Here is a 15,093-nt window from a genome sequence, read left to right as displayed (position 1 = left end):
TACTGCCATGAGGCCATCACTGTGGCTTCTGCTGCCCAGTCCTGTCTGGTTCCTGCCCTTCACAGAGCCAGGTCCAGCCTGTCTCATCTGCAGTCTTCTCGGTTTCTCCCGATGGAAGCCGACTTCCACACCTTCCATTAGCTCCCCATTTGCTCAAGTAGCCAGAGTCTTTCTGGTCGAGGACGCTGCCTGATTCACTGCAGCTGGAGCGCTCAGGCAGGTCCTACTGACCACCAAAGCTCTCTTCCCTCCAGGTCAAGTCCTCCTCGCCAGGAACCACCCGTCATTTTCTTTCCCCTGCTACTCCATGCTCCTCGTCTTGTCTTCTCCCTCAAGTGGTCAACAGAGCTATTCCTCATCTGAAAACACGGAGCAAAGTTATTTTACATGGGAATTTGGAGCCATATCAAGGCACTAGTTACGGATGAGCCCCACATATACCCTCCCAAGCCTTTGAACACCATTAAATGTAATGTGGCAGGGTTGACCATATATAGATTACTGAGCTGGAAAATGATGTTAGACCTCAAGCATCCTTGCTTCAGTTTTATGGGTAATTAATCTGAGAGAGCTGCTGGGGCTTGAGAAATCAATTAAATCAAATGTATGGAACAGATTTTATCTCACTCCAGTCAGAATGGCAATTATCAAGAACACAAGTAAAGATAAATGTTGGTGAGGATGTGGGGAAAAATGGTGCACTCATACATTGTAAGTGGGACTGCAAATCTGGAGCAACCACTATAGAAAGCAATATGGAGATTCCTTAGAAAACTTGGCATGGAACCTCCATTTGACCCCATTATTCCACTCCTTGGCATATACCCAAAGGACTTAACATCATCATACTATAGTGATGTGACCACATCAATGTTCACAGCAGCTCAATTCACAATAGCTAAGCTATGAAACCAGCCCAGGTGCTCTTCAACAGATGAATGGATGGAGAAAATGTGGTACATAAACACCACGGACTATTACTCAGCCATAAAGAAGAATGAAATTATGGCAGTTGCCAGGGGATGGATGGAACTGGAGACTACCATGCTAAGTGAAATACCAATCCCAAAAACCAAAGGCCAAGTGTTCTCTCTGATATGCAAATCCTAACTCACAATAGGTGGAGGGGGATGGGAGGAATGGAGGTTCACTGGATTGGACAGGAGCATGGGGGAAGGGATGGGGGATAGGAATGGGAAAGAGAGTAGAATGAATCAGACATAACTTTCCTAGGTTCATTTGTGAATACATGACCAGTATAGTGCCACATCATATGTAACCATGAGAATGGGATGTTACACTCCATGTATGTATAATATGTCAAAATACCTTCTGCTGTCATGTATGACTAAAAGGAACAAATTTTAAAAAGCAAAAAAAGAATATGCTATCTACAAAAAGAATAAAAAATAAAACTCCATTGTGTATGGCAAAACAAACGATAAGGCTAGCCCAGAATGAAAGGGCAGGGAAATAGAGTCTAACTCTTGTTGGGAAGAGAGGCAAAGGCTGTGAATACAGGGAGGAGTAAAGGGTTATCAGCACTTTTTCAATCTACCAAAATCCCATCCCCACAAATGTAACAAGAGATGAATCAACTCTAAAGGACTAATGGTCAAGACTTATTCCTGGAGTCTCACATTGCCTCTGGTCACTGCCGGGTACCCCTAGACATCTCTAGTTTGAGGAAGTATGGAAAAGATTGTTTTATCTGTTCATCAATTTGCCTGCCCCTCCTCGGCCCCTCCCTAGAGTAGCTTCTTTAGGGGCGCTGGTTCAACTTCTCAACCCTGACCACAACTGACCTGGGTGGACATTAGACCCAAATGGGCTAAGGAGATTACATTAGTTCCCTAGGACTACTGCAACAAAGTGCCGCACATGAAAGGCTTGGAACAACAGAAAATTATCCTCCCACATGTCTGGAGGCTAGAAATCCAAAATTGAGGTGTTGGCATTTGTCTTCAGTCTCTAAGGGAAAATTATGCCATGCTCCCACCTATCTTTTGGTGGTTCCTTGCAATCCTTGACATCTTTTGTGTTGTGGAAACATAATTTCAATCTCTGCTTCACCTTCACATAACACTCTCTCCTTTGTCTCTGTGTCTTCGCTTCTGTCTTTTTATAAGAATCCTAGACCCTGGATTATGGCCCACTGTAATCAAGAATAAACCCATCTTAATGAGTTACATCTGCAAAGACCCTATTTCTAAATAAGGTCCCATTCTGAGACTCCAGGTAAACATGCATTTGGGGGAGACACAAGTCACATTGCCTGGGGATTAACTATTCCAGGCACTGGGAATTCAAACATCTATTTGTCTTTGCAGGCTCTTGAAAAGAAAGGAAACAAAGATCTGAAGTAGTCATTTTCTACGAAAGCAGAGAAAATCAGTCTGCAGAGAGAAAGAGTGAAGCAGATGGTTCGAGAGAAGCAAAGATGAAAAAAGCATGCTGCAACAGATGGAGAGACAGACAGACAAAGCGGGACAGAGACGCTCTATATTGGTCTCTGTGTTTTCAGAGTCCTGGCTCAATCCCACTTGCTCTTCCCACCTTTGAATGCCAAGAGACAACTCTGTAGCTTTGCAATAAATTTTAATGGACTCTGGGTTTTGTGATGTAAAGATTTTCATGATTCCAGACATGACTTTATTACCTGCCAAGATGCTTCTTGCAGCCAGCAAGGCTGGGCCTGCATCAGGAAATGATCAGTCACAAAGTGAGAAGTTTTGTCTCAGCTGTTGCTGCTGGCCCTGTTCCCTACATAATGTTCCGTGTGATGACTGGTTCTCAGACAAGGTCACAAAACCTCTTTAATCCTATAATGCTAGTGGCAAAGCAGGTATGTATAAGTTAATGGATAAAACATGCAAATAAAGAAATCCATACACTCTCTTTCATGACTTGAAAAATTAAAGATTTCTCCGCTCCTTATTCAAATCATTTGTTTACTTTTGTTAATTTTCCTAGAAACAAAGAAACAGAGCTAATCAAAATGTTTTCATTCTCCTTTTAATCTCATCTAACTGCAGTACTCAATCATGTCACTTAAATGTAATTGTGTTGTTCTGAACAATGGACACATACTACAGCTATCTAGAACCCTGTGAGCATGTTTATGGCCCACCTCTGACAAGAGAGAAGCCAGGACTCACTTTTCCAGCCTTCTTTGTAGCTCAGGTTTAAGCATGCCATCTAGTTTGGTCTATCAGAATTATGAGAGGTTTTAATTTGAAGCATAGGAAGAAGCAGATATTTTGCAAAATTCATAGTTTGATGAATGAATTAAAGTATTTCAATTCATGAGGCAGGAAGTCCACTCTCTAACCTTCTTAGTGAGAGGGCCAGCATTTATGCTGAGCAGTACTGTCTTCCTCACTGTAGTGGCCTTTCCTGAACTCTGTGACCTTTCAAGAATCTTTAATGAATTCCTTCCCTGAAATAAACAGCAAAAGTATATCTTGTTTGTCACGAAGAACCTTCACTGATGTGAAATACTTCTGGCATTGTCCCACCTTGTGCTGGAAGGTGGGATTCTTCACCTGTCCAGGCTATCCTGAGCATGGCTCGTCTCACAAAGTAAAAGATGCAGGTCTCGGGCTGTTCTGACTTCTTTCATTGCTTTCCTTGTGAATGCAACTTGGAGCCCACATTAGCACCCCCCATCAAAACTGAAAGACATGTTTCTCATAATATGTTGTAAAGATATAAAAGCAAATGAGGAAAAATGGTGAATTTCCAAAAATTGCATAATCTATCCCTATGGCAAGAATGGGGCCTATCTTTCATGAGGGGCACCAAGACCTTAGCCAGCTTGCTTGACAACAGTCATCATAGTCTTTTAAATATACATGTTCTCATTGGAAGGAAAAATTATCATATGCCAGTGACGGGTGTCTCAGGCTCCATAAAAAATTCATTCGCATGGGCCTCCCCCAATCCACTAGTATAGCTCTGCTCCTGGTTGTTAGGAACTGAGCTGAGAAGACGTAATCTTTTGTCATGATATTCTGGCTCACCTTCGGCCCAGAGCTACGGTATCAGCTGACTATGGACTAAATCAGAAGAGACAAAGAAGGGTACTTCATCATGATAAAGGGAACAATTCAACTCAACAAGAAGATTAAACAATAGCAAATATTTATGATGAAGTTTGGGACACCTAATTACATAAAACAGACACTTCTTGAATTAGACTCAGGTAGACACCAGTAAATAATACTGGGTGATTTCAACCTATTTCTCTCACCGATAGATAGGTCATACAGACATAAACTCAGTAAACACTCTTTGACCTGAAAAATATTATAAATCAAATGGACTTAACAGATATCTATAGAATATTTTATCAAACAACAACAACATTTTACATTTTCTTCTCAGTAGTTTATGGAAACTTCTCCAAAATAGACCATATTTTAGGCCACACAGCAACTCTTGCCAAATATAAAATAATTTATATAATACCATGAATTTTATCAGATTATAATGGAATAAAATTAGCAATCAAAATTTTAAAAAAATCTTCAGAACTATATAAACACATTGAGATTGAGCAATATACTTTTGAGTCATGAATGAAATCAGGGGAGAGATTTAAAAATTCTTAGACTTAACTGAGAATACTGATACAACCAACAAGATGCTCTAAGATGCTATGAAGGAAGTTTTACTAGAAAATATTTTAGCTTTGAGTGCCTATATGAGAAAATCAGAAAGATCCCAAATAAACAACCTAATGATGCATCTCAAGTCCCTTGCAAAAGAAGAGCAAGCCAATTTCAAATCCACTGATATGAAGGAAATATTTAAGATTACAGCAGAAATCAATGAAATAGAGAATTTTTAAAAAATACATAGAACCAATGAAATTAAGAGTTAGTTTTTGGTAAAGTTAAAGAAGATTGAAAAGCCCTTAACCAAACGAACCAAAAGAGAGAAGACCCAAATTAATAAAAATTAGAGATAAAAAGGATAAATCACCACAGGCATCATAGGAATCCAGAGGATCATTAGGGACTGTTTGAAAACATACTTCAATAAATTGGAAAGCCTAAAAGTAATGGATATGTTTCTAGACATATGTAACCTGCCAAGATTTAATGAAGACAAAGTAGAAAATCTAAACAGACCAATAACCAACGATGAGAGAAGCAGTAATAAAAAGTCCTCCAACAAAGAAAATTTCAGTCTCAGATGGTTTCTCAGCTGAACTCTATGAGACCTTTAAAGAAGAAGTAATGTCAATACTCCTCAAATTATTCCATGAAATAGAGAGGAATTGAACACTTCCAAATTCATTCTCTGAAGCCATATCACACTCATAGAAAAACTAAAGGAGGTACATTGAAGAAAGAAACTACAGACTACTATCCCTGATGAACTTAAATTCAAAAATACTTAATAAAATATTAGCAAATCACATTTAACAACATATTAAGAAGACTGCACACTATAATCAAGTTGATTTTATCCCAGGGATGCAAGAATGCTTTAACATATGCAAATCAATAAGTGTAATTCATCACATAAATACAATTAAGGGCCAAAATTTCTTAGTCATCTCAACAGATGCAGAGAAAGCCTTCAACAAAATTCAGCACTCATTCATGAAAAGAAAAAAGCACTGAAGAAACTAGAAATAGAAGGGAACCATGTCAACACCATAAAGGTTATATAGGACAAACCCAAAACCGACATCAAAGTGCATGGGGAAACTGAAAGCATTTTCTTTAAAATCTGAAACGAGACAAGGATATTTACTCTTACCACCCCTATTCAATAGAGTACTATAAAGGAAAGCACTAGAGGAGTCTCATGAAAATTAAAAGGAAATCAGAGGAAAGGGACAAGGGCTAAGGAGGGGGGGAGGAAAAGGGACAATACTGGGGAATGATATTGGTCAAATTATATTTTTATTGTGTGCATGTGCAAATATGTAGAAACCAATCCCATAATTATGTGCGACTATAATGGAATAATTAAATTATAGGAAAAATCCACTGGTATATATAAAGTAGATACATTTTCTGTGAATTTTTAAAACACATTTAATCATGCCCTACCACTGGAGTAAGTCAAATCATCCCACGCCAACCCTAGAAAAAAGTTGCAAACACTACATTTAAGGAATGTCAACATAGACATGGATAGACAATCCTTTATCTCCATATGCTTTCAAATTCTACACTCTGGTGACAAAATTCCCATTCGCAGTCATAATGTACTACTAATGGTTCATTCATGGAATAGAATATACTTCTGTAGCTTTACTTACACTACTCCCTTTACCTGAACTCACCTTTTTTGCCCAAAGAATAAACAGTTACCTTTCTATCGATACTCAACACCAGGTCAATTAATATTACATACCCATAAATGGATGTTGTCTTGATCAAAATTCTTTCATTTGCAAGTAACAAATCATTTACATTGACTATAAATGAGCAAAATATTTTGAATAGACACTTCACAATGAAGATTATTGTCAATAAGTACAGGAAAATCAATTAACACAATATATCACATCAATAGGCTAAAATAGAAAATTCACACACTTAACTACATCAATAGATGTAGAAAACTCATTTGACAAAATTCACTTTTCTTTTATGATAAAAATTCTCAATGATCAAGGAACAGAATGATACTTCCACAACTTGATAAAAAGAAATACGTTCAAAACCTATGGGTAATATCACACTTAACAGTGAGAAACTCATTGTGTTCCCACTGTGATACAGAGCAAATCAAGGATGTCTTCTCCCTGGTGTCTCCACTCCTTCTCAATATTGTACTGGAAGTCCCAGATAATGAAATGAGACAAGAAGAGGAAGCAAAATGTATACACACTAAAAAGGAAGAAATATAAAACTATTTTTGTTCACAGATGATATGGTCATCTATAAAGGAAATCCCAAAAAATTCAACAAAAAACTCCTGGAACTAATAAGTGATTACAGTGTGTTTCTTTGATACAAGGTTGATAGTCAAATATAACTCAGTTTCCAAGACACCAACAATGAACAAATGGAATTTGAAATTAAAATCAGAATTTTATTTATACTAGCATCCCAAAAATTAAGTACATAGGTTAAACTATAATAAAATATGTATAAAATTCATATGAGGAAAACTACAAAATTCTGAAGCAAAAAAAAATTCTTTTAACTAAATAAATGGAGAAATAATCCATGTTCATGGATAGGAAGACTGAATACTGTGAAGATGTTAGTGCTTCCCAAATTGATGTATAGATTTCAGTGTAATCAAAATCAAACTCCAAGCAAGTTGGGAAAATTGGAAATCCATATGTGATAAAATGAATATAGAACCCTATCTCTCTCCCTGCACAAAACTCAAAGTGGATCAAGGACCTAGGCATTGGATCAGAGACCCTGTACCTGCGAGAAGAAAAAGTAGGCACAAATCTCCATCTTGTCAGTTTAGGAACTGACTTTCTCAACAACTCCTAAAGCGTAAGAAGTAAAACTCAGAATCAATAAATGGAATTGTATCAAACTAAAAAGGTTCTTCACAGCAAAGGAAACAATCAAGAAAATGAGAGCCTACACAATGGGAAAAATCTTTACCACATGCACCTCAGATGGAGCACTAATCTCCAGGATATATAGTGAAGCAAAAAATTTAACACCAACCAAACAATCCTAATCAACTTATGGGCAAAGGAGCTGAACAGACACGTCACAGAAGAAGAAATATGAATGGTCAACAAATATATGAAAAAATGTTCAACGTCACTAGCAATTAGAGAAATGCAAATTCAAACTACACTGAGAGTCCATCTCACTCCAGTCAGAATGGCAATTATCAAGAATACAAGTAACAATAATACTGGTCAAATTATGGGGAAAAAGGTACATGTATACATTTCTGGTGGGATTGAAATTTGGTGCAACCACTCTGGAAAGCAATATGCAGATCCCTCAGAAAACTTGGAATTGAACCACCATTTGACCTAGTTATTCCACTCCTTGGCATATACCCAAAGGACAACATCAGCATACTACACTGTTGCAAACACATCAATGTTTATAGCAGCTCAACTCACAATAGCTAAACTATGGAACCAACCATGGTGCCCTTCAATTGAGTAATGGATGAAGAAAATGTGGTTCATCAAAAATGGAATATTACTCAACCAAAAAGAAGAATAAAATTTTGACATTAGCTAGTAAATGTATGGAACTGGAGACTATCATGCTAAGTGAAATAAGCCAATCCCAAAGAACCAAACACTGAATGTTCTCTCTATGCAGTTGCTGACTCTCAATAGGCGGGGTGGGAGGGACGAGTGGAAGTTCACCAGATTGGACAGGGGGGAATGAGGAGAAGAAAATGGGATGGGAATTGGAAAGACAGTAGAATGAATCAGACATGACTTTCCTGTATTCATAAATGAATTCACAAATAGTCTAACTCCACATCATGTACAGTTACAAGAATGGGAATATATTATACTCAATAATACATATATACATGTATGTATTATACTCCATATATGTATGTCAAAATACATTCTACTGTCATATAAAACTAAAAGGAACAAAAAAAGTAGAAATAGTCCCAGCAAGTTATATTGTGGCTATTAGCAAGTTAACTCTAAACTTTATATGGACAGGCAAAAGACCTAGAATAGTCAAGAAAATATGTAAGCAGAATACCAAAGTCAGAAGACTGACACTACCTAAATTTGGAACTTATTGTGAAGCTATAGCAATAATGAAAATTAGATATTGGCAAAATATTAGACAAATACATTAATGGAACAGAATAGAAAGTCCATAAAAATAAAGTAAAATGAACCCACATAATATAGTCAACAGATCTTTGGCAAGGGAGCAAAAACAATACAATAGAACAAAGATAAGACTATTCAACAAATGCTGCTGGTACACCTGGAAAAGAAATGAATTTATACTCTCTCATAAATGGGTCGGTCATGGGCTAGGGAGATAGCTCAGCTGGTAGAGTGCTTGCCATGCAAGCACAAGGCCCTGAGTTCAATCCCCAGTACCAAAAAAAAATGAGTCATGGAACTGAATATAAAATGCAAAACTATAAAACTCCTAGAACATAACATAGGAGAAAATCTAAATGATCTTCGGGGGCTTGGTCATGATTGTTTAGACACAATACCAAAGACTCCATCCATTAAAGAAAGAATTGATAAGCTAGAATTCACTGAAATTAAAAACTTCTCCAAAAAACTTTAAACCAAAAAAAAAAAAAAAAATCACATAACCCAATTAATAAGTGGCAAATGAATTAGTTCTCAAAAGAAGAAACACAATTGTCAAATAAACATATGCAAATATGTTAAACATCATTAGCAGTTAGGGAAATGTAAATCAAAACTACACTGAAATTTTATCTCACACCAGTCAGACTGGCAGTCATCAAGATACAAATAATAATAAATGCTGGAGAGGATGTGGAGAATAAGGAGCACCACACTGTTGGAATGTAAATTAGTACAACCACTAATGGAAATCACTATGGAGGTTCCTCAAAAGACTAGGCCTGGAACCACCATATGACCCAGCTATACCACACCTCAGTATTTACCCTGAAGAATTAAAGTCGTCATACTACAGTGACACATGTATACCATGTTTATAGCAGCACAATTCACAATAGCCAAACTAAGGAACCAGCCTAGGTTTCTATTGACAGATGAGTGGATAAAGAAATGTGGTTAGATACACAATGGAGTTTCATTCAGCCATAAAGAAAAGACCTTGCCAAAGAGATTCAACATGTGAATGAAGAACAAAAAGGATGACCCCGAGGACAACAAATGTCCAAATTTGTCTACAGAAATGAACCGAATTCTTCTCAGAAGCAAGGACCTTCTAAGACAATTGCCAACATCCAATTTTAACAGTCTTCACTACCTCACTGTACATCTTAAGCAGGTAGCAGATCATGCAGAAGAAAACAAGATGGACCCCCAAAAATTGGGAGTGATATTCAGACCGAGTCTCATCAGGCCAAGGTCCACGACTGCTCCTGTCACCATCTCCTCCCTTGCTGAATACTCCAATCAGGCGCAGTTGGTGGAGCTCCTCATCACTTACTCACAGAAGATCTTCCATGGGTCCCCACAGCCCCAGGTGGTCATGGGTAATGCGAGTGCTCTTCCACCGCAGGGAAGATCACAGCCGTCCTTCAAAGCCTCTGGGATCATCAGAAGCAAGACACTCACAACTCTGCAGGAAGTCACCGTGTTTTCTTCAAAGGAAGATGTCCACACTGCAGAGAGGGAAAGCAAAAAGTTTGAATCCACTACATCCTTTGAGGAATCAGAACGCCAGCAAAATGCAGTCCAGGACGAAGTGACAATGAGCGTCAGCGTCAGTGGTGAGCATTCCAGCAGTGCCACACCACCCAACGAGCCAGCCAGGTCCACAGGAGAGGCCTCAGAGAGACGGTCCTCCCATTCCGACCCTCTCGCTCCTGCCACAGCACCCAGAATGCTGCAGCCCCAGCACTGGACACCACTTTATGAACGACGAACCCCCACCAGCAATGTCAGGGGACGGAGGAGAGGCCAGCTGCACTCAGCAGCGGCGTCTCCCGGCACAGCTCCTACTCCCAGGAGTCCGGTGGAGAAATCAGCTCCCGACGTGGACAGCACCTCCGCTGGTCCTTCGCAGCCAGGCGGGCAGCCTCCAGAGACCTCAGAGGCGCGGGGCCCGCCTGACGTGGGTCCAACGTGCTCAACCAGCGCACCTGTGGGCCGCCCTTCACGATGACGTCCCACGATTTGTGTGGGGTTGTCACAACTCAGTTTTTCTTTTTGTTCTTCTGTTTTCTGCTTTTGTGTTTGTTTTTTTGAAAGAATGTTTAGTAGGACCTCTTTTGTATAGGATTGCCAAAGTGCATGTCTTGCGGTTTATCCTTGTGTCCTATTTGCTAGTCACATTGCACGGTAGTGTTGTGATCGGGCCACATTTGTGCCTCACTGGAATCATTTCTAACTTCTGTGTTTTTTAAGTTGTTGCAGAAATAAGTATCATCATCTTAAAATTTCAAATAATTTTGCCCTTGAAATGGTCCATTTAAATGCATCCCTAATGTGTGATTTAGTTCTCAACAAATCTGCAGCATGGATTTTCTATTGCTGCAAGAGAATTTTTCAACTAAAAGAGCAAATCACAACACAAACAGTTCAAAAACTCTTAACTTACTAACATAAACATCACAAAGTTCTAATGCAATTCCATAATGGTCTTTGTTGGGTGTGGGTATGTTTTTCCCCCATACGATTGGAGAGTGCGACTTTGATCATTTGTGTGAGTATAGTATACACATAAGCTCTTATTTTTCAGTTGGCAATTCACTTCACTTTTAAATATTTACATAATGGCCAAAAAGTTTGCAAATCTCTGTTAATTGCATTCTAATTGTCAGTTTTGACACATCCATTAACTTAAAAAAGAAAATATGCTTCTACCTACATTTTCAATTATATAGTTTTGTTATATATTTTTTTATCACATTATAATTACATAGTTTAGTTCTTTAGTTCTTTGGCTTACATAACATTATATCTTCTATCTCACTTGACAGTTTTATTATTATTTATTATTACATTACAGTTTTTCATTTTACTTGACAGATATTATTTTATCTTATATCTTACATGACAGTTCTACACATCAGTTAATTTGCACAAAGAAAATGCACTAAAGCATATTTTTAAATTTTACAGTTTACTTATGTCTTATTTGGATTTCTATGGTTTTAATACATTTGAGAGTTTTTTACCCCTTAGCTTCATCTGTAGAAATTTTTACTTTATGACAGTTCCAAACATTTTGATATTTTCTATAATGGTCTTAAGAAATGCCTGCTTCAGACATTTTTAAATTCAACACATTTTCTCTTGATGTTTTTTGGGTTTGGTTATAAACATTTGTTGTTCATACAATTTTTAACTTATAAATCATTTTATGTGCTTTTTCCACCTGGACTTTCAAACATTGAAAATGTATATTTCACTAGAACCAAGCAAAAATTTATTTAATTTCTTTCAGAGAGTACAGCTCAGTAAATCGCATTGTTTGGAATGTGAGAGAAGGGATAGATGATTGGATATATTTCATTTATAAAATGTCAAGTTTTCATAACTAATGCATTCCTGTTATTTTCGGAATTTTATCATTTTTTTCTAAAATAGGATATAAGAGTAAACTTAAGTTTTTTTTACTTATATCCTATTTCTATCTTATGTGCTATAGCTATCTTTCTATCTTTTTATCCTATATCTTGTTTTCTACTTATATCCTATTCTATCCTATTTACCTATATCTGAAATTGGATCTAAGTAAAAACTTATCTGTCATTTTGTCTAAAATAGGATATAAATATAAACTCATATATGCTTTTTTAATTATATCCTATTTCTATCTTATAGCCCATTTCTATCTTTCTATCTTATATTTTATTTCTATTTTATTTTTACTTATATCCCATTTCTTTAATTTTTACCCATATCTAAAAGAGGAAATATGTAAAAACTTATACATTTTTTGTCTAAAATAGGAGAATAGGATATCAAATATGATATATACTATTTTAGACAAAATGATGCCTAAGTTTTTACTTATATCCCGTTTTAGATATAGGTTAATAGGATATAAGTATACACTTATATAGGTTTATTTTACTTCTATCCTATTTTAGACAAAATGATGAAACCTAGAAAATAACAGGAATATGCTCGTTAAAAAAACTTGATATTTTGGTAGAGTTTACTGAGGTCCTGTTCTGCACCGGTAGCTATCGGAATGATGGTAACCAAAAAGGTGGACAAGCCAGAATCCGGAGGAATGGAGGAACTGCCCGGCGTGGGCATCTAGACAAATGAGCTCTCCAAACTGTCTTCGGCTTTATCCTTACAGACGGAAGGACGCTCAAGTTGTCTGGTATCATTTCCTTTGACAGATTGATATAGAGACCCAGAGAAGACAAGGAACTTGCCCGAAATCACAGAGCCAAGAAATAAATTCAGGCCGAGGGTGGCAGGAGGAACGATATGACTTTATGGATCAGCCCCCAAACCCAAGGTTCTTAACGCTAACCTTAATTCATGGAAGTGAAGATGCTGCCTCTTTGTGCCCTTTATTCCTTAGTGAAGTTTCTAGGTCCTAGGAAAGAAAATGGAAGTAAAAACACTCCCTTCCCAACAGTAGTAAAGAACTATAACGCGGAGGAAAATGTGTCCGGTCGACTCAACCCCGTTATTTTGCAAAGTAAAATTAGTTCCGGAGATGGCAATTTGGCCTAAACTCCAAGTCGCCTACCTTCCTCCACAACTGAGATTGTTTTAGTAGCTGTACTCTACCTTCCCGAACCCTGCAGGCAGATTTTGTTAGCTTGGAACCCTGGAAGAGAGAACAGATACCCTGTTCAACTCGATGTCAACTAGAATTAAGAATAACTTCAAGACGGAAAGTCAAGCGTGGGAACCAGTTAGCGCAAAGTCAACTTCCCACCCGGACTCATTTTTTCGGGTTCTAGGATGTGGGGAGTGGATAACTCCATTTTCCGGAAATGTGCTTTTCCGCTAATCCCTGTCCTTGAAGTTCAGCTTGCCATTATACCAGCGGGACGCTGAAAACAGCATGCTTCTGATGTAACCCCTCCACTTAGCTGTAAACACACAGTAATCAGAACTGCTTGGCATCTTCCTGAACAAGACTTAATAGGGGCCAGTATGCTTCACTTCATCCAGAGGTTTTCTCAAGCATCTTCAAAGATGCTGAAGTACCCATTCACAATGAGCATGGGAACCAGAAGAATAGATGCACTTTCTCTGAAGACATCTCTTCAAAAGAACCTATCCCTTTTGTTTCCAACCCCTTATATTTTCCCATCATTTCCAGGGTGTATGAACAAGACACGATGGTATCATACATCCCCATGCAGCTTTAAGAAGAAGCAGAAGCAAGCAGTACTTCCAGCCAGGCCACCAAGCACCATCACTTACCTGCCTGATAGCCCAAAACCAGCATTATATATAACTCTGGCAGGACTAATCCCTTTCATTGCTCCACCATTGGTCATGGTCATGACAAAGACTTATATTCCCGTATTAGCTTTTACTCAGATGGCTTATGTAGCCAGTTTCCTATCTTTCTTGGGAGGGGTCAGATGGGGTTTTTCTCTGCCAGAAGGTAGTCCAGCCAAACCAGACTACCTTAATTTAGCTAACAGTATAACTCCTATTGTGTTTTCATGGTTTGCCTTCCATATTTCTGAAAGACTCAGTGAAGCCATAGTCTTAGTAATAATAGGTTTGGGGATAGCATTACAGGTTGAACTTTTTCTCTTGCCCCATTATCCCAACTGGTTCAAGGCCCTAAGAATAGTTGTCACTTTAGTGGCTTTTTTTTCATTTGTAGTCACTTTACTACTTGAAAATATTTATCCAGAGAAAGGACCCAAGAGACCTGGTCAAGTAGAATAAATATAAAACTGTTTTGTAAAGTTGCATTTTCGTATGACCTTTTTAAATTCTGTTTGGCTCATTTTTTTCCTTCACTAGTGGTAGTTCTTTATATGTTGTTTTTCATTTCTAAAATTTATTTCATAGTAATTGTTTGAGCAAGAACTCCAAAAATCCCTAACAGGGCCTTGTCCTGCCATATTAGGTTAGTTTACATTCAGTCTTTCTATGAATGATATGTCACTTAAACATTTCAGTGTTTTATCTTGAAAAACGTAAAATAAAAAAGGTTAAAAATCCTGTTAGAACCTTATAATTATTAAAACAAACATGTACAGCTGGAATGCACTAATAAAAACATTTAAAGAAAAAAAAAACTTGATATTTTATAGATGAAACAGATCCGGTCATCTATCATGGACAGTCAGGGTGCAACCCACATCTGCAAAGATACATCTGTCTTAGCTGTCTAGTTACAGGCCTTCATAGAAACCATATGGCATGAATCATCATGGATGTTGAACAAGATACCTATTGTCTACTTATGCAGGGAAATCCTGTGTTTAAGGGGTTAAAGATGTCACTTGTTGTATCTTAACATCAGACTGACTTTA

At 37.7% G+C, this 15,093-nt stretch overlaps 1 protein-coding gene across 1 annotated transcript; it reads left to right on the top strand.

Annotated features, from left to right (window-relative positions):
* Positions 1–12,781: 12,781 nt before the first annotated feature.
* On the top strand, positions 12,782–14,754 carry LOC306663512 (transmembrane protein 69-like). The gene is made up of 2 exons (XM_079143856.1): positions 12,782–12,956; positions 13,552–14,754. Exon 2 carries the CDS (start codon positions 13,748–13,750, stop codon positions 14,498–14,500), a length of 753 nt encoding a protein of 250 aa, XP_078999982.1. The 5' UTR covers positions 12,782–12,956; positions 13,552–13,747; the 3' UTR covers positions 14,501–14,754.
* The last annotated feature ends 339 nt before the right edge of the window (positions 14,755–15,093 follow it).

This window comes from Sciurus vulgaris, assembly GCF_902686455.1.
Source record: "Sciurus vulgaris genome assembly, chromosome: 6".
NCBI classification, from domain to species: domain Eukaryota; kingdom Metazoa; phylum Chordata; class Mammalia; order Rodentia; family Sciuridae; genus Sciurus; species Sciurus vulgaris.
The sequence above is the reverse complement of the archived record's forward strand: the minus strand, read 5'-3'. Positions and strand labels throughout refer to the sequence as shown.